At 40.5% G+C, this 18,323-nt stretch overlaps 2 protein-coding genes across 2 annotated transcripts; one reads left to right on the forward strand and one right to left on the reverse strand.

Annotated features, from left to right (window-relative positions):
• Window positions 1-1,195: 1,195 nt before the first annotated feature.
• HMMR (hyaluronan mediated motility receptor) lies at window positions 1,196-13,905 on the reverse strand. The gene is made up of 18 exons (XM_010406274.4): window positions 13,782-13,905; window positions 13,211-13,309; window positions 12,544-12,620; window positions 11,642-11,722; window positions 10,740-10,928; window positions 10,419-10,505; window positions 10,031-10,131; window positions 8,881-8,955; window positions 8,569-8,747; window positions 7,605-7,753; window positions 7,101-7,315; window positions 6,362-6,478; window positions 5,382-5,540; window positions 4,096-4,248; window positions 3,891-3,990; window positions 3,466-3,642; window positions 2,791-2,953; window positions 1,196-2,156 (listed from the first exon to the last, which is right to left on the reverse strand). Exons 1-18 carry the CDS (start codon window positions 13,840-13,842, stop codon window positions 2,137-2,139), a joined length of 2,202 nt encoding a protein of 733 aa, XP_010404576.4. The 5' UTR covers window positions 13,843-13,905; the 3' UTR covers window positions 1,196-2,136.
• Window positions 13,906-14,075: 170 nt separating this feature from the next.
• Window positions 14,076-18,323, forward strand: NUDCD2 (NudC domain containing 2). The gene is made up of 4 exons (XM_039559753.1): window positions 14,076-14,392; window positions 15,613-15,661; window positions 16,866-17,017; window positions 17,920-18,323. The coding sequence occupies exons 1-4, from the start codon at window positions 14,204-14,206 to the stop codon at window positions 18,001-18,003; spliced, it is 474 nt and encodes a 157-aa protein (XP_039415687.1). The 5' UTR covers window positions 14,076-14,203; the 3' UTR covers window positions 18,004-18,323.

An 18,323-nucleotide genomic window follows, 5' to 3' on the forward strand; every position in this document is an offset into this window, starting at 1 on the left:
AGCTACAAATGTCAAGGTTTTAGTTTTTAATGCTTCATTGCATATGTGCATGAAAGTGGTAAAGCCTCCTAGAACTGAAGCTGAAAAAACCCCTCAATTTCCCCTTGACTTCCACCCTTTGCTTCTCTCCCCACTCTGCTCCACATGATTTATCAATGTTTTAAAGCTCAAAGATCACCCTTGCTGTAGGGCTAGCAGAATTATTTGCTGGAGTTTCCTTTTCTTCTGGCAATATAAGCATACTCATGCCAGCAACCAGATGTAGCAACCCTAAAAGCCCAGTCATGTGACACCCGCCATTTTTGGCTTCCCTTGGCATATTTGTACCTTCTGTCAAAAAACTCTTGCTAATTTGACATAGGACATGTCAATCACCAAAAATTAGTCAAAAAAAAAAAAAAAAAACCAAAAACCCAGAAAAAAAAAGTACCTTATCTTAGCGTCTCCATTTTTATGTTTTGAGTTTTTGAGTTTGGTGGAACCTTTCATTAACATTCAGACAAATGCCTGTTTCCTCTACAATTTTTTTACTCCATTTACATCTTTCAGACAAGAAAACCTTCATTTTTTTTCTCCACAAAAAGAGAACTCCAGTATAATATACTTCTAGCAACTTCTTTATCAAAATGTCTCTCAACACTTTGGGCTGCTAAATTGAATACCAAGTGCTCTTTTAATTAAAACACTTGAAGCTAATCCTCATCCTCAGTCTTCAGAGGATCAAGTAATCCAGCAAATACACAAAGATGACATTAACAGACAACATCTATCAACTTCTTTCCTTGGACTTAATGTGCATTTTTTGTATATAATTTCCTAGGAATTATGAGGTCTGTGTAAACTCACAATGTCAGCATAAATGGCAATAAATTCTACCAGCTAAGCTTTGGGTACTGCCTCTGCAGCACCTCTGTGCAAGATAGCTGCACAGACATAACAAAAACACAGTTCCACCTTTGACTTAAATTCAGTACTTACTTCTGTATTAAGAAATAAGAGAATTTCGGGTTGTATATGTTGTACAGTTCAGCTAAATAATTTCCCTAAGACTAGAGAATATGTATGTAGTTTTTGAAGCAAGGCTGACACTGGGCTTTGTTATGAAGACAAGACTAGAAAAAAGAACATTAGATGAATCCCACTGTAATGTCATTTTGGGTTTTATCCCTGGTTTGCAAAGGAAATGGACAAATCCTTTCATTTAAATTTTTTATTGTGCTAAAATAGTCTTGATTTTAAATGCAGTTAAACAGATTCTTTCCCCCTTGCCACAGTTCCAGTCTGTACAATGCATGTGAGTACAGTGGATGTTCTCCCACCCAAGTGAGACAAGTTTGGTTGTTATTCCCTGTCACTGTAGCACTGATCACTTACAACAGCTGGCTACAAAGATTTTGTGGCAATTTAAGAGTCTAGTGGAAACAACATTGCTCTTAAGACACTAATCTTCGTCACAGTACACAAATGTTTAGATAAATGCAGTCAATTTGACTTTGACCTGAAAATGCTCTTCTGAAGATCAATAGCTGCAACACCTAGCCCCAGGATTTAAATTTGCACATACTGAATATAGATCCCACACAATATCAAAATTAAGTGTACAGTCTCATTTTCTACACTGGTTCTATAGTATGTAGGCCACAGAAGTAGAAGGGTCTCTTAGCAGTATTGTTGCCATTGGTACCAAAGCGGGCTATAAGCAGCAAAATTAATTTAACATAGAATTGTATGCATTAGAAAAAAATTTAAAAATATATAAAAATCAAAAAACTTAACTGAAGCCTGATTTCATTTGTAATCTTGTTCTCCAGTGCTTATTCACCTTTTCCAAACTTTAAATGCTTTGTTCAAAACTGAACTAAGCAGCTTCAGCATATCCAAAAAGTGCAACACTGAACACTTTTCAGAATTCATGCCTGCAATGTTGTTACCAGGAGTCAGGAACATGCATTCATGTGTTGCTTCTCAGTAAAACGTAGTTTTTCTAAAAGTACATAATTTTAGATCATTTTGCTAGGGCTCCTACTGATTTGTATTATATACAGCATCCAAGTTCACCTTGAAGAAGCAGCCTGCCGAAATCTCCTGTAGCACGTGAATTTATGGGTGATTTATTTTCTTAATACCAAGAAGACTTCAAATTTTGTTTTTATTACCTGTAATAGAAAAATGTTATGACATTTGAGTTTTTCACTATTGCTCCCACCACATGAAATAATTTCTTGTCTCCTGGGGCACAGAAGGTCCTACGCTGAATCTTACAGGTAAGCCAGGATTTCAGACCTTGGAACAGACACACTAACAAAACTCTCTCCCCTACCCTGCTTCCCTTGGTGCGTCCTCATGCGCTCCATCTTTTCCTCCACTCCACATTTATCAGCAGACCTTTTGCATCTTCCCTTGACACCTGCAGTGGTGTAGGGTCCTGCCAGGTAGCAGCTAAAGAACCAGGGTGCAAAGGTCTGGCTGAGCCACTTGTACCCCATGACCTGTGCAGGAGGCACTTCCTGTCACCTCATCAGCTGTAACATGTGAGCTGGTGACAGAAGGAAAATGGCTCTGCTGTCTGACCTGGCACACCACCTGCTCCTGTCAGATTGTAAGGATCTGGGCTGGAAGGCACAGTAGCAAACTGTACACTGGGAGTGCCCCATTGATGCAGCCTCCAACATCTGCTGTGGAACAAGACATGCCATTCACCTCCCCCAGACGCAGCAGACTATGCAAGACTCTCATACCTTCTTTGTTTAAGCTTAAGAGGCACAAAGGCTACATCAATATCAAACTTACCTTCTTTTAGAGGTGTTTTTGGAGGAATATTTTCCTTGCTATCATGCTGGAAAGCTTTGGAAGGATCAAAACGCTTAATGCCCTGTACTGCACACAGCTGCTCCTGAAGATGTCTGTTGGTTTGCTTTTCCTTGGCTAGCAATGCACGCAATTTTGAGACTTCCTGGAGAAAACAATGCTTGGATGTTAGATGAAGAACAGGAGAAGAGGCTGCTTCATCATTTACTGAGGGGGCCATTTTATCTAATGCTAAACATACAGACAATGACTGGTGGCATTAAAACCCAACCCAAACATACAGGTGTAGAGAAACCAGCAGCAAGGTACAGGTACAGCGTAACACCACTAAGCTATATGGCAGTCTGAAACTTTCAGCAGACTGTTTATTAAGTCTAGGACCCCAAAAAAAGGTATGAAAAGCCAACCAAACTAAGAGTAGAGGTACTTATTTGTACTGCTGATCCCTCTTGTATGTTGTAAGTTCAGTCAAAAATTCAAAAACAGATTCTCTTGGCTTTTCTGAAGGCTGGTGGTTTATTGTAATCTGCTTCATGCAGGGAATTTAAGCACAGAAATAAGTAGCTTGCAGGATTAGTCTATAAATATTTACAGCAACAAACAAAAGCATCAAGCACATTAGTAACTTGCAGATTTCTAATTTTTCATTTCACAAACCTGCTTCAGGTGGGCATTGTCTTCCTTCAACTTCATAACATGCTTGATTTTTTGCTTCATGTTCTGGTGGCCAAGTAGTTTAGCATATGCATCACTCAGTTTATTCAGTTCTTCTTGGGCTGCCCCATGCTCCTCCAGGAGCGCATTCTTCTCAGCCTCAAAAGCATCTAGTTGTTGCTGAAATACATTTGAATGTCTTAGAAATCTTTCAACTAAGCGTAACTTTTTACTGAACTGAAATCTACCAAGGAAGATTAGTTTGGGAAGGGGAATAGCTGGCTCATTGGATAGTAACTTAGGAAACCACTGCAGAATAAGTGCCTTGGAATGGGAAGTAGCATATTTACTTCTCAAGAGTACAACTTGAGCCAACTGCAAAAGTCTTATGTCAACAGATACTAACAAACACCTCCTTCACAACACACCTGAAAAGGCTTAACTTTGTTATGTAAATCTTCATACAGTTTACGCCAGGTCTGGATCTCTTTCTTTAAGCTAGAGGTCACATCTTCACTTACGGTTTTCCTAAAAAGAAGTGGAGTTTCATTATGTTCCTTGTTAGCTCTCAGCACTTCTTCCCAATAAAACTTGGATGTGCCATAATATGCAGTTCTAGTTTGAGAAAGTCACCTTAATCTTTCTGCTTCAAGTTCTCTTTTCAGATCTTCAGTTTGCTCCTCAAGTTTTTCCTGAAGTTTAGTCATTTGAGCAAGGCAAGACTCTTTTGTTCTCTGTGTTTCTGCTTCTTTTAGTGCAAGCTTGGTCTGGACTTCTAAAAGCATCCTGAGGAAAACACCATAATCTCTTAATGAGCCCTTGATTTTTATTTTTTTTTCCCACTACACTAAATCTAAAACCTACAAGTAAATATGGTTGAAAAGCTGTTAGTAGAACTGAAATAAAAATTTGCACAAACAGTGCCACAAACAAAACAGTAGTACAGAAGGCAATTAAGATGAACAACATTTTTAACTTTTCCTATAAGCAGTCCTTTTGAAGCACAGAAAGATCATATTGCTCATTTAAGGTTGTTCAACGCCAGCAGCTTTTAGCTGGGATAGTTTAGCGGTTAGGCTTTACATGCAGAGATTTGCTCCAGCAGGAACTAACCAAGACTGTTCAGTGTGGATGTATGCAAGATTTCAAAAACCCTACAACTAAAAGCAATGACCCCTCTTCAGCCCCAGCTGTTTGTTCCATCCCTTCCCTGCCACCTCAACCAGGAAATACCTCTTCAGTTTTTCTTTTACCAGCTCTAATGGAAACTGGAGACATTAAGCAGGTGGGAGGAAAGAAAGGGGAGCATCTTAACCAGCACAGAACCATAGGGAACATAGATCACTGAACTGCTGTTAGACAGCCAGAGAAGCACGTCCTCAGCTACTGGCCTAACACAACTTCTTGGGTATTATTTCACATCAGCTGCACTGTGGTGCCTCATATTAGGCAGAGAGAGAACCTCAGTTTACATCATCACAGTGTGGCAATTCATGGATGGTTAATTGGCATTTGCTTGTGAGCAGAACTTGAGGTGACATCATTCAGACTGGAGTGGCAAAGAGTAAGTTCTGCATTAAGTATTTGTCTCCCCTGGGGATCTTATTTGCAGAGCAGTCACTGCAACTGGTATTTCTGAAACAGACTATTCCAACATATTTCATTCAAGTATTTTCCTCTTCCTCTGTGTTCCACATATAGACAAAAGTCAAAATAACTGATTGGACAGACCTAATGCATATAAACTTAGTAAATTTTGTCTGTCAGTATTTTCAACCTTGTGCACTGGGAAAAGCAAGAAACTACTGCTTACACCAAATACTGATCTGATCTTGTAGAGCATCACATGAAGTTCTAGTTAGAAAGCCAAGTCTTAGTTTGTGTTCCTTAGCTTATGGAAAAGTTTGTCTGTGTAGTACCTTGCACATTCTTCGTTTGCTTTGTTTTTAGTGTATTCTGCTTCTTGAAGCAACTGCAGATTCTCTTGGCCTACTTTTTTTAGGTTGGCAACTTCTTCTCGCAGAGAGGTATTCTCCAGTTTAAAATTGCAAATTTCTTCAGCTGATGCTTTCTTGTAGCTGGTATTACAGTACAAATGAGAAAAATCTTATTACTTCAGGCAAAATACAGACTGACGTGTTTACACCTTACAAGAGCAATACAAGCTCATGCTAGCAAGTATCAAGGATTTTATACTCTGAAGATATGGCAGCATACAGGCACTGATGAATCCAAAGGTAAGAAAGAAACCACAACACAAAGTTCCATAAAGCCATAAGCAGTAACACTACAATGAATTCTATGATACAGATACTACCACATTTTTGTAGGTATTTTAAAACACAAGACCTACTCTATCTGAAGGTTATTTCAAACAGCAAAGCTCCTACTGTCTGTAGTTGGCATTGGCAAATATCCCACAGGATCCTTCATGGGTGAAGGATCACGCATACCTAGTAGTAACAGTATCACTTTTTACATACTTTCACAACCTGAATATTTTAAGGTAAAAAACTTGCAGTAACTGTATGAAACTATTCTCAATTCAGTGCAAATTTTGATTCTAAACAAGTCTTTTTGCAAGACATTTCAGTGCCAAGAACACCATCACTAGTTACAAATCTCATTGTGATTTAAAAGCACTTAACACCTCCAATTGGTTACATTTTGGAAGAAGAAATATCCAACTTCCTGAACTAGACAGTGATACTGTCACTATACTTGCCTAGTGCTCAGTAAATAAATTCTTAATGCCACCAAATACCATCACAAAATCCTCTGCTCTACTGCCATGCCAACACTCATATGGTGTGAAGTACCAAGACACATAAACGAACAGTACATTTTATTGTCATCTTAGAGATAATCCCTGTCCTATACATTAATAAAACTTAAATACCTTTCAAAGTCAGCAACAGCCTTTCCAAGTTTCTGTAGTGTATTGCTGTGCTCTTCTTGGATTTGCAATACAGCACTGCTATGCATTTCCTTGATTTGCTCCAACTCTGCATTCTTCCTGAAATAAAAATTCAGCATTGCACACTGGAGAGAAGTATGTCTGAATGTATCACCAAATGCTGCTATCAGTTACAGAAGGCTTGAAGCAGCAGCAATAAATTCATTGTGACAAACCAGTAACTTCTCACATACTAAAGCACAATCTTCACAAATAGGTATTATTAATGATTTCCCCTCCCCTTAACTTTCCAAGGGAGTTATAGAATAGACTGAAGACCCAATAGTAAACTTAACAAGAAACAACTGGCTTGAAAATCTTTTTGTCATTGCCTTCTCCAGGACAGAAACAGCCAGTACAACATGCACAAAGCTTACCCAGCACAGCAAGGTCAGAGCACTACAATACCAGCCTTTCAAGCAAATCCCAACTGCCTTTTTTTTTTTTGTGTGTGTTAAATTACAACAATGTAAAACTGACTCAAGTTACTATTGACACTGACTCAAGTTACTACTGCTAGTGATTAGATCTCATCACTATTAGTAATCAACAATCAACAAGAAATAACTTCAGATCTGCTCAGGCCTCTAAAACCTGAATTGGGCTCAGAAGCTCTGTTTACACTACTGATTTAACGTTCTTCCTTTCAAAGCTTTAGAATCAGAAAATTTCTTTCACAAACCCTGTCAACTTTTCTTCCATCTGTGCAAGTTCAAGACGTTGAGATTTGATTTCTTGTTCCAATCGCTTCACCAACTTTTCAGCTTTCTTTTCCTTTGCATGCAATTTATTCAGCTCCTTCATGGTATCATTCAGCTCTTCTTCCAGAAGATGTCTCTCACTTGTTACTTCCTCTTCAAACTCCAGTAACTTCTGCTGCATTGATGCAGATGACTCCTGCATGCCAGAGTACCACAGATTTTAAAACTACCAGTACTTTCTGGGTAGTAGAGGGCTAGTTTTCAGCGTTTAAACTTCAAATCTATGGGAAGAACCAAAACCTCCATCCCACCAGCAATGATTCTCAGACCTATTAGACCACACAAGTTACTGCAGGCCAGTACCCACTTTGCCATGATAACCTAACTGTGGAATGCACATCTCATGCGTAATCCAAACAAGAATTTTTAGTGCCAATCCTTGAGATTACAACCTATTTTTAGACTTACTTATAGTCTGTATTTACCTTCTCTTGCTGCAGCTGAGAGATGACCTCCTCATGCTTCTGAAGCAGTTTTTCGTGTTCTTGTTCTGCCAAATCAATTTTTTTTTTCAGGTCTTCTATTTCAGCATTCATACTCAGGAACTGTCCTTTGGTCTCAGAGAACTCTTTCTCTACATAGAGAAATTGTCAATAAAACACAAATTCTCTTCTCTATCTTCAAATAGGTACAATATGTATTATTCATAATACTTCCATTCCATCTTTAGTTTGTTTGTTTTTCCCTTGCCTAACTACCAAAAACACAGAAAGAAAACCCCACACAAAACAAACCCATACCTTAAACCCATCTGGAAACTCCTCAAAATTGGCTCGAGGTATACCACTTTAAAATTATTTTAAACAGCAGGAGTGTTTGGACCAAGCAATTGGCCTTCACCAGAAGAGCGTATGGCTGGGGAAAACAACTACATGAGTTCCCCAAAGTTTCTTCCACAAACTAGTACACAGAAGGCAGCTGGTACAGAAAACTGAGTACATATCTCAGATTGCAGAGTTGCTGGTGTAGGGAGAGAAGGAGTAAGGAGGTGAAGATGGGATCCTTGCCATATTCCCAACACCTCAATGAACCTGTACACAAGCTGTTAGCAGTGAATTCACACAATATTATACTGCTTCTCAATGAAGAATAAGGAACAAGAACTTAAGTGTTCACCTTTCAGATTAAGGCCACTCCTACAATTTTCATTGTGTACTATCTACCCAAGTTACCCTCCATGGAAACACCAATTCAGATTTAACAGATGTCAGATGTGAAGGGATTTCCCTGTTGTTAAAAATATGCCTTGGTGTTTCTAGCTGGAGCTCAGAGACTTCTCATTTGGAACAAACCAGTCTAAATTGACATTTTAGAAAAAACCTATTTGAGATGCTTTAAGGCATGTGAGTAATCCCACATATGGAACAGTGTACAAGAACTAACAATTACCTTTCTCTTGTTGAAGCAGTTGACACCTCTCATTAAGTTCTTTCATCAATTTACATGATTCTTCCTCTTTTGTTTTGAGGGTATTCTTCAGGATCTCAATATCTTGGTCTTTCTTACTCAGTGTCTCCTCCATCTGGGCGACTTCCAGTTTGTATTTCTCAGCTGTTTCTGCAACACGACTGTAGAAGAAAATTCAGGCACTTGTTACCACTAAATTTTGTTCGTAAGCTTACACATCAACACAAAGGAAAATGCTTAGGATTGTTGGTTTCCAAAAGGAAAACTAACTTCTTGAGAACAATTTGTTGTTACCTGAGCTCCGTGATATATTCCAGAAGTTTTTCAGTGTCAGACTTTTCTTCAACTTTCTCTCTCTCAGTAGCAGACCTAAAACCAGACAGTTTTTATGACAGATATATTTAAACAAATTCAGAGTTAATTAGTAACACACTTTCATCTCCCAGTTTGGCTGAAAAACTGATATTGGCTCTAAGAGGTGATTCTTCCCTCTTTTCATACCTGTTCCAGACAGTCTTCTCATTTGTAGTAAAGATGCTAAGCCGCATTTTGCCACGAGCAATATGCTACAAACATAATGCATTAACATAATGCAGCTTTTGTAGCAAATTATCATCTCCTCCCTTTGTGACCTGCACTACCTGCATTATTACCTTTGTGTACGTTAACAGCCAAGTTTGTGCTGCAGTGCCAGTTGTGCCAATCTGACATCAAACACAGCTTGGAAGTTCATTTTTCCTAGGTCACTATCCTCAGCAACAGGCTACACATTAGTGCACTGTTCCTGTACAGCACATGACATTTTTTGGGCAGAATAGAAAGCGCTGTGTTAGAACTCACTCTCCATCTACACAGAGCTGCTGAAGCTGAGACTCCGCAGTTGCCTTTCTTCAGAGCACATGTCTACATCAAAGCAGCTCTGAAGGCACCACAATGGCTCTTCAATGCACTCCTCTGGAAAGCATGAATGCGTTTATCAAATCCATGCCAAATGCCTGGCTGCTAAATTAGGATTTCAGCTCCTGCTCTAATGCTTTTCTATTCTTGCTTATTCCTAACTTAGTAGTCTAAAGAGTCAGAAATATCCTATCCATACAAATGTCCTCCTCCAACCTGAACCACAATTCTGTTCTAAAGACGTATGTCTTCCCTCTCCACCCCATACCCAAGAAAACCCCACCCATACCACACTGGAAGACAAAGGGTTGACATGATACAGTTTATCTTTTGGAAAAAGATTAGATACACTAGAGAAGCAATGTTTTTTATCAAACCGCAGCAGCTGTTAGAACTTCATTCCATCATATTTATTCCAGATGACAAACACTAATAATGTCTGTTCCTTCTCAGTAGGGAGGACAGCCTGTATTTTGGTTACTACAAAGGGTAAGCATGGAAACACAGCTAGGTCATCATCTCATCTAATTCCCTTCCTAGCACTTACAGTTTTTCTTGTAACTGTGCTACTTTTCCTTTTGAATGCTCTAGATTTCTCTGCACTTCCTGCAGCTTCATTTCCATGTCTTCCTGCTTTGCCAGTGCAGTCTGAAAAAAAAAAACCAAACCCAAACTACATGTATTAAAATTAAAATGACATTTAATATAAAAAGAGGGCATTGTGGAAGAGACAATGGTAAACCGAAATTTAATTCATCACTACAGTTTAATGACAGCACCTACTACTGTGCTAAACGGGATTGCAAGTATCCCTCTGTAAAGATATCAGCCACTTATTAAGCAACAACCACCACCAAGAGCTTCAAACTATACTGAGGATCACTGGTTTTGTTCCTGAGCAGCTCAGAATTACTGTCCTGTGCAAATGGTCATACCTTTTCCTTAGCATCCCTCATGTTTCTGAGCTTCATCAACTCCATGCACAGGCTGCTCATTTTCTTCTGCACACCATCTTCAGACAGCTTGTTAGAAAAGAAGATAAAACCACTAAGCATTATTCCTTTGTATGAATTGCTGTTCACACAACCCTTTCCAAGCTGTTCCCCTCCCACTCTGTGTTTAGACCAGGCACAAGATCCCAAACCAGACATGCTCTATGTCAAAACAGATGCTGATCAGCAGCTAAAGCTTCCTTTTGCACAGAAAGCTCAATAACAGCAAAGGCAAAGCAAAGATGTACTTATTTGTGTGAATACCTTTGACTTCAGTAGTTCATTGCTTCTTGTTAGCTCCAAAAGCTGTTTTTTCAGGCATGCAACATTTGCCGAAAGAGAGGTTTTCTCCTGAACTGCAGCACTCAGCTTTGCTTCAATCTTAACAAAATCTTCATCCAGAGCCTGAAGTTTTTTATCCTGCTCTCCACGTTCTCTCACTAATGCACGGATCTAAAACATGAGGTGTTTTCTTTATTCCTTACTATCATTACTTTAGCCTCTCCAAGTAAACCACAGGCATAAGTATCCAAACTGTATTTACTTCCATTCAGAATATGTATCTGTAACTCTCATTCACAGGAAGGAAACAACAGAATCACCACAATTCTCTATTATTACACATGATACAATAGCAACGTTTCACCTGACTTATTTTATGCTACTGAGCCAGTACAACATGTTAAAATGAGAATAGTCTTAGCTTTAATACACAACAGAAGCAAACTCTCCTTTTTGGCTGTGACAGACAAAAAGGCAGAATGTGACATTTGAGACACAAGGCACCAATTAGCACACAGAAGTGTGCTGATACAATTTAGAGTGCCTCTTAAGCATTGAAAGTATGACAATTAGTGAGCAAAAAATCTTAGCTACAGTTAAAATCTAGCAACAGTTAAATGAAACAGAGCCTTTATGGGGTAGCCAACAGAGGACTTAGTTCTGTTTTTGAGAAGACTGACAGAATAACTGTTCGCAATCAGCCAGAATTAATGCAATTCCATTAGCTTTGTACATGCATATCTGATAATCTTTCTTTTGCACAGAGCCATTTGTAAACACTTGTATGCTGTGTGATGCAAAAGAGGCCAATTCTACCAGCTTGTATTTTTTATTATGGTAAGTGGGAAACATGACAGGATTTCACTCACATAATGTATTCATACCTCCTTCTCCAGTGCCTTCTGTTTCTTTTTCTCTTTCACAAGCATAAGATCTTTTTTAATCTTCACAATCCCATTAGCCGGCTTTGGAAAAGAGATGTGTTAGAAATCTCTAGCTTCATAGTAGCTGAATACAATTAAATACAAGAGTGGGTGCTTCACATAGACAATACTACAAAGATACATACCAAATAAAGAGCAAACCTTTGTCTCTTCCAGACAGGGCAGAAAAGTATCAGGTTAGGATGGGGTTTTTACTTTCTCATCAGCATTACTCTGAAGGGACAGCTCATAACCACAGGGACAGGAAGGTGATTAACAAAGTTGGAGACTTTAGCACCCACTAAGCTTCATAAAAACATTTTAATATCTTCACCTCAGGTTTGTTTGAAGAATTTTATCCTACATCACCAATACGTGTAAACTTAAGTAAAGTCAGGGCTATCATTTTTCAGCTTGTTAAGATATGAATCTTGAAATCCATATCCTTGCATAGGACACTGAGAACCTGTACATGCAGTACCATCCCCTCCCTGTTTCTTACACCACCAAGTTTCCACTCTGCCTTGCCCAGCCCATGAAAGAAGGAACCAAAACACCATCTCCTTAAAAAGAAAGGATCACACCGTAACTACATGGTGAGCAAGAGGAAAAGAAATCCCAACAGCATAGCACCAAATATAACAAGTTGCTCTGTAGTCCCAAGTTAATTATCGCACAATTCCCAAGGATGCAGCAATTTCATTTTTCCTGCTTAGTTACTACGAACACAGACACAACAATATGTTCCATAGTTCACTTGGGTAGGTTAATGACAATTGTATGAAGAGGCTATATTGTTTAAGCAGTCAAGAGAGATTTAGCTGGGATTTAACACTGCTACAGACACCAGAGCAGAGTCTTACCATTGATCCAAGAGATATGAGTCTCCTTGCAGTTACTGGGGTGGGTGCACTCTTCTCACTGCTCAGATTTGTCTCACCTGAAGAACGATGCAGAAGAGAATGGTGAAGGAAGAGAGTGCACATGCACACGGGGGGAAATGTAACCAAACTACACAAGGTTAATTAACTGTGTACAAAAGACAACATTCCACCTGGTTGTTAGACTATCAACTTGACAACCCCGTACCAGCTGCTTTTTTACTGCAATCAGACAGTTCAATATTAGTCATCTGGGCACTTGACAAAGTTTAGAGACAGACTGCCAGGTGACAGACAGTTTTGGTATTTCCACTTCTACCAAGTTTCCCTGCCATGATCCAGATCCATAATGTCAGTTTTGAACTGAGGGATGCTTTAGATACTAAAAATGCATTTAAAGTATCTCTAAACCCAAGGTTAATTAGTAGTTTATTTGACCTCCAGAGGCCCCCTAATTAGAAGTAGTCACATATAAAGCTATTTTTGGAAGATTCCAACAGATGTTTTTACAGCTGCTTCTTTGAGTCGGAAGGTAGACAGTGAATCTCTGCAACAGAAACCAATTTCTGAAGAGCAGAGCATTAACAGCACTAACAATTGTAGCATCTAAAGATATTTTATCATTGTGTTCTGTGCAATTTTTACTTACTCTTCTGTTTCCTAACCCCTTGACATGCTTCAGAGGACAGCAAACTTCTCGCTCCATCTGATGGCTTAACATTACGGGATCCTTGCAGGGAGGCACATGCTAGAAATGAGATTTTCAGAACAGCAAAGAACAATGAAGGTAAATTACAGGGTTTTCAGCTTCGATGAATTGAGGCTGATAACATATCTAGGGTAAACCTACAGCCAAAGTCTCACTGTGAGAGACTCGTACATCAGAAAACACTCTCGCTAGCATTGCCTCGGCCGTGACAAGCCCTGCACGTTCCTCTTACAGCGCTGTACTACGGAACTAGAGGCCAGCAAGACTTGGCACCACTTTAGTTACTACGTAAATTATACACGTTCGCTACTGTATTTGGCATGCTAGGGCTAGACACGAAGTCGGAACCTTCTACCTTAGAAGGGGACCCCCGCGAGAACCCAGAGGGTCCTCAGGCACCGCGCTTACGGGCTGCTCCTCACAGGAAGGGAGGCCCTGAGGCCGGCCCCTGGTCCCTCGAGCACCACCGAATAGCTCACCACCGCTCCCTCTGTCCCCTCTCCTCACGTACCAGCACTGCCATCACGGTGGAGATGGAGCTGACGGCCAAGCGGCGCGCGCACAGAGGCCATGGCAGCGCTGGGACCCCGTGGCCCCGGCGTTCAAAGAGGCCAACGGCCGCAGCGCGCGCCGCCCAGCCAATCAGCTCCCACCGCCCCGCCTGCCTCGGCCAATCGGCGCGCCCGGCGCGGGGCACGCGCGCTGCGGGCCCGGCGAAGGGGCGCGGTCGGCGGTGCGCGTGCGCGGGGTGGGCGCTCCCGGCGGGTCAGGCCGGGCCGGGCCGGGGCGGGGCGGGGCGGGGCGGGGCGGGGCGGGGCGGGGCGGGGCGGGGAGCGGGGCCGGGATCGCGGAGCGGAGCGGGCCGGGCCGCTGTGCGGGACTGTCTGTGCGGTTCGGTGCGGATCGCCGAGCGGAGCGCTGCCGTCGTGTCCCATGTCGGCTCCGTTCGAGGAGCGCAGCGGGGTGGTGCCCTGCGGAACGCCCTGGGGCCGCTGGTACCAGACGCTGGAGGAGGTGTTCATCGAGGTGCGCGTCCCGCCGGGCACCCGTGCCAAGGACGTGCACTGCAGCCTGCGGAGCCGGCACATCGCGCTGGCCGTGCGCGGGCAGGAGCTGCTGCAGGTACCGCGGGCAGCCCGGGGGGAACGGGCCGGCGGCCGCGCTCGACGCGGAGGCCGCGAGGCGCCGGGGGGGCACGGGCTCAATTCGGTTATAAAATACCTTTGAAATCATCGAGTCCAGCCTATGAGCGACTGTGTCAACCGACCGTGGGCTTTCCTTAAACACAGTCCCCTCCAGGGACTGTGACTCCGCCACCTCCCTGGGCAGCCCGATCCAATGTCTAATCACAGTTTCTGTGAAATTTCTTCCTGATGTCCAACCCAGACTTGCCCTGGCACAGCTCAGACTGTGTCATCATGTGCTGTCATTAGTCGCCTGGGAGAAGGTTTGCACACCTGTGCCCTGTGGTGGCTGTTCTTTATCCCAGGTTTGATACATTAAAAATGACATTCCTTGGAAAACCTGCACGAGGTTTTTCAGATGGTGCATGTACTCCAGTACATGGAAAGAGAGCTGGAGAGGGAGTTCTTACATGTAGTGATGGGACAAGGGGGAAGGGCTTTAAATAGTCAGAAGACAGTGTTATACTGGATGTTAGGAAGAAATGAGTGAAGCCCTGGCACAGGTTCCCCAGAGGAGCTGTGGATGCCCATCTCTGGAAGTGTTCAAGGCTGGGTTGGGCAGAGCTTGGAACAACCTGGGATAGTGGAAGGTGTCCTGGCCCATGGCAGGGAGCTGGAATGAGATGAACTTCAAGGTCCCTTCCAAACCAAACCATTCTGTGATTCTATGAAAAATAAAGATACAAATTCACATGGATTTTAACGTGGATGTGGGCAGCATTTCAGTGCACAGCTTCAATTGCTCCAGAAAGCCAAAAAAAAACCCAGCCTAAAGACAGATTTACTTTCACATTTATAATGAACTGCTCATACTGTCTGTATCCTGCACCAGAGCTAGATGTTACTCCTGGCAAAAACACTTGCATTTTCATGACAAGATTATTAAAAATGGCATTACCTGCTGAGAAACACAAGCCTTTTCAATGACTCCAGATACTGAAACAATGACAGATATTAAATGCTTCATTTTTTAAAAAATTGCATAACAAGCAATTATATTCTTTGACAAGGCTACATGCAAGTCTGTATTTGTAGGGCCAGATCACTCTGTTCATTTTCAGCAGAATAGAAGGTGGTTGTGAGTAAAACTTCATAACAATGTGAACTAGATGCTGAAGACGTTTTACTGATTTTTAATATTGTACCTATCTTTTGCAGGGTAAGCTTTTTGACTCTACAGTAACTGATGAAGGAACATGGACCTTAGGTAATAACCTACATCTGAAGTGATATAAAGGCAGTAAAACTTTCCAATAGACACTGCAGAATAGTTTACCCCCTCTTTATCAATGGGAAAGATTACTTTCTTCCCTGTTCATAACTTTGTAAAAAGGCAATCATTATTGCAGGATTAAGGAATTGAGGTATTACAAAAGCACTTGAGACTAAGGTTAATGAGAAAATGCCACATCCTGGAAGGTCATAATCGATGGGTTACAAACATCTTCATATAGTGAGAAGTTTTTTGCAAATCTTCATTTAAAGGTAAACAGTTACGGTACAGTTGTGTGGCCTATGAATCTCCATAATTATTACTTTTTATGCATTACATTTTTTGAATGAGTGTCAAAATCTACAGTGCAAGAGAATCAGAAAGAAATTTAAAAATCACACTAAGGTGTATATATATATAATGAGGAAAAAATGTATCTGGCCATTGTATCATAAACACTGTAAAGTATTCAGAATATTTTGGGGTTTGGCAATCATATTTATGGACTGTGCCTCTCATTGTTTTCCTATGAAGGATTTTCTTTTCCGGTCAATATTTATTTTAAATTACTAAATAATCAATCAATCCTTAAACTAGAAGTGTTAACACACATTGTGAAGTGAAGCCCAGTCTTTTTCAGTATGTGAATGATCTTCAAAATACACTTCTAATGCTGTATTTATTCACTTCAGTAGAACTAAATACCCTGCACATTTACTTTGAAACATGCTTCCAATATATTCTCTATGGGCATACACAGTTTTTAAATAATCATCTGTTCATATGTTGCTAAAACTTAGTTCTAGCTTCTGTTGGTAATAACTCTCTGTAAAGCCTGACCTCAAATTTTTCATTATTGCCTTAGCAGAGTTGTCTGTATTAATAGATTAAATCTTTCCTCTGTTGTGAACCTCTATGTTTGCAATAGAAGTACTTACAATCTGTGTTTTAATCCCTTAAAACAGCTTCAGCATTTCACAGGCCAGAAGGGGAGAGATGACAGTACAGGCTGTCTTTGCTTTAGCCTTTTTTTTCTTATTAATGTTTATTTATTTATCAAGAACCAGATTGGCATTGGCATTAAGAATTTAAATTACTTCACATCTTGTGCTTGTTAATGGTGAATTCACCAAACCAAGAAAAGAACCAGCACGTAGGACTGAGTTTAAAGGTTGTTCTATGTTTTTTCATTCAACAGAAGACAGGCAGCTGATACGAATTGTTCTAATGAAGACAAATAGAGACGCTGGAAATTGTTGGACATCTCTGTTAGAAAATGAATATGCTGCTGATCCTTGGGTGCAGGACCAGATGCAAAGGAAACTTACACTGGAGCGATTCCAAAGAGAAGTAAGTTAAAGGACCATAATTACTCCTTATATTTTTTGTTACCACACAGAGCTTATGGCCAGGAAAGCTGAGAAAATGCAATGGAAATACATGATTTAGTTCAATATCTATAAAATGCTTACAAGGTTTTATTACTGGGCTTTGAAGAGATTATTCTGTCTGCACTCTGTCTGTAAGGTTTGTGAAAAGTTCAGGTGAGTTTAGAGAGGCTATTGCTGTTTTACTTCATCTTCCTAACAAGTCTTCACTTTTTAGGCTACACACAACTTCTACTATTATCTAGAATTATGACATAGCCATATTTACAGTAAAGTTTGAACATCAAACTACTGGATATGCTTGTTTATAACGTAAGATGGAGTAGAATAGTTAGCTGGGAAAGATGTTTCCTTGCGCTTTCACTAAAAGTGCTTAAATTGTTTTGCTATACCTTTAGCAGACAACTATTCCTGTACATGTCTGCAGAGTTGTAGAATTACATCATTTTACTTAGCAGCTGAATCAGCACGCTATGTACTGCAAAAGAGAACAGCAGTTTTATGAACCTTGTTATCCATCAGGGCATGTACGTAGATTTTCAAAAGGCAATTCCAAAGGACACCAAAAGCCAGATCTCTTAAACTTTCCGTAATACTTCTTTTCTGGGAGATCTGCTTGCCAAGTCAAGAACAGCATTACAAAGTCACTTCAGCAGTAGGCAACCAAACTATGGCAATTCAAAGTTTGTTGACACATTTTCCGAGAATTTCAGTGCTGTGATAAATGTTTGACAAGTTGGTTGTTACATGTTCTTGTTAACAATGGCAGAATATTAACAAGAAGCATTTTAGGGTTTTTGTTTGTGGGCTGAGATTTTTTAAAGCATTTTTATTCTAAACAATTTTTAATTTTACCTCCATCAGAACCCTGGATTTGACTTCAGTGGGGCAGAAATTTCTGGAAACTACAGCAAAGGAGGACCAGACTTTTCTAGTCTTGAAAAGTAAACTTTTTGTATGTGATGCTTTAGGCAAATTACATTTTACAGTTAAGGACTGGAATCATGTAACTATTGAAGACTTCAGTGATCTCTTCAATGGATTGTTCACAAAAGTAATTACTTCAGTGAAGAGAAAGAAGATCTTTTCCAGCAGAATGAAGACAAAATGTTACCAGCTGATTTATAAGCTGTGCTAACTTTGTAATACTAAGGCACAAACTATAGAGGAAGGTGTACATAAAAAAGTAACGTCTTTAAGCAGAATGTTTTGCTTGGGTGGTTTTTTTTTTTTAGGAACACCATAGTAAACCAATCAGTTACAAATCT

The sequence above is a fragment of the Corvus cornix genome, chromosome 13, assembly GCF_000738735.6.
Source record: "Corvus cornix cornix isolate S_Up_H32 chromosome 13, ASM73873v5, whole genome shotgun sequence".
NCBI lineage: Eukaryota > Metazoa > Chordata > Aves > Passeriformes > Corvidae > Corvus > Corvus cornix.

What these genes read in the sequence shown, in the direction of transcription:
- HMMR (XM_010406274.4), bottom strand. Translation starts at nt 13,842, where the DNA reads ATGGCCTCTGTGCGCGCGCCGCTTGGCCGTCAGCTCCATCTCCACCGT. An exon ending in AGAAGGCACTGGAGAAGGAG is followed by an intron (nt 10,929 to 11,641) that starts GTATGAATACAT and finishes CTCATGTTTTAG; the next exon opens with ATCCGTGCATTAGTGAGAGA. An exon ending in GCAAACGAAGAATGTGCAAG is followed by an intron (nt 4,249 to 5,381) that starts GTACTACACAGA and finishes TGTTTTCCTCAG; the next exon opens with GATGCTTTTAGAAGTCCAGA.
- NUDCD2 (XM_039559753.1), top strand. Translation starts at nt 14,204, where the DNA reads ATGTCGGCTCCGTTCGAGGAGCGCAGCGGGGTGGTGCCCTGCGGAACG. An exon ending in GCGGGCAGGAGCTGCTGCAG is followed by an intron (nt 14,393 to 15,612) that starts GTACCGCGGGCA and finishes TATCTTTTGCAG; the next exon opens with GGTAAGCTTTTTGACTCTAC. An exon ending in TGAAGGAACATGGACCTTAG is followed by an intron (nt 15,662 to 16,865) that starts GTAATAACCTAC and finishes TTCATTCAACAG; the next exon opens with AAGACAGGCAGCTGATACGA.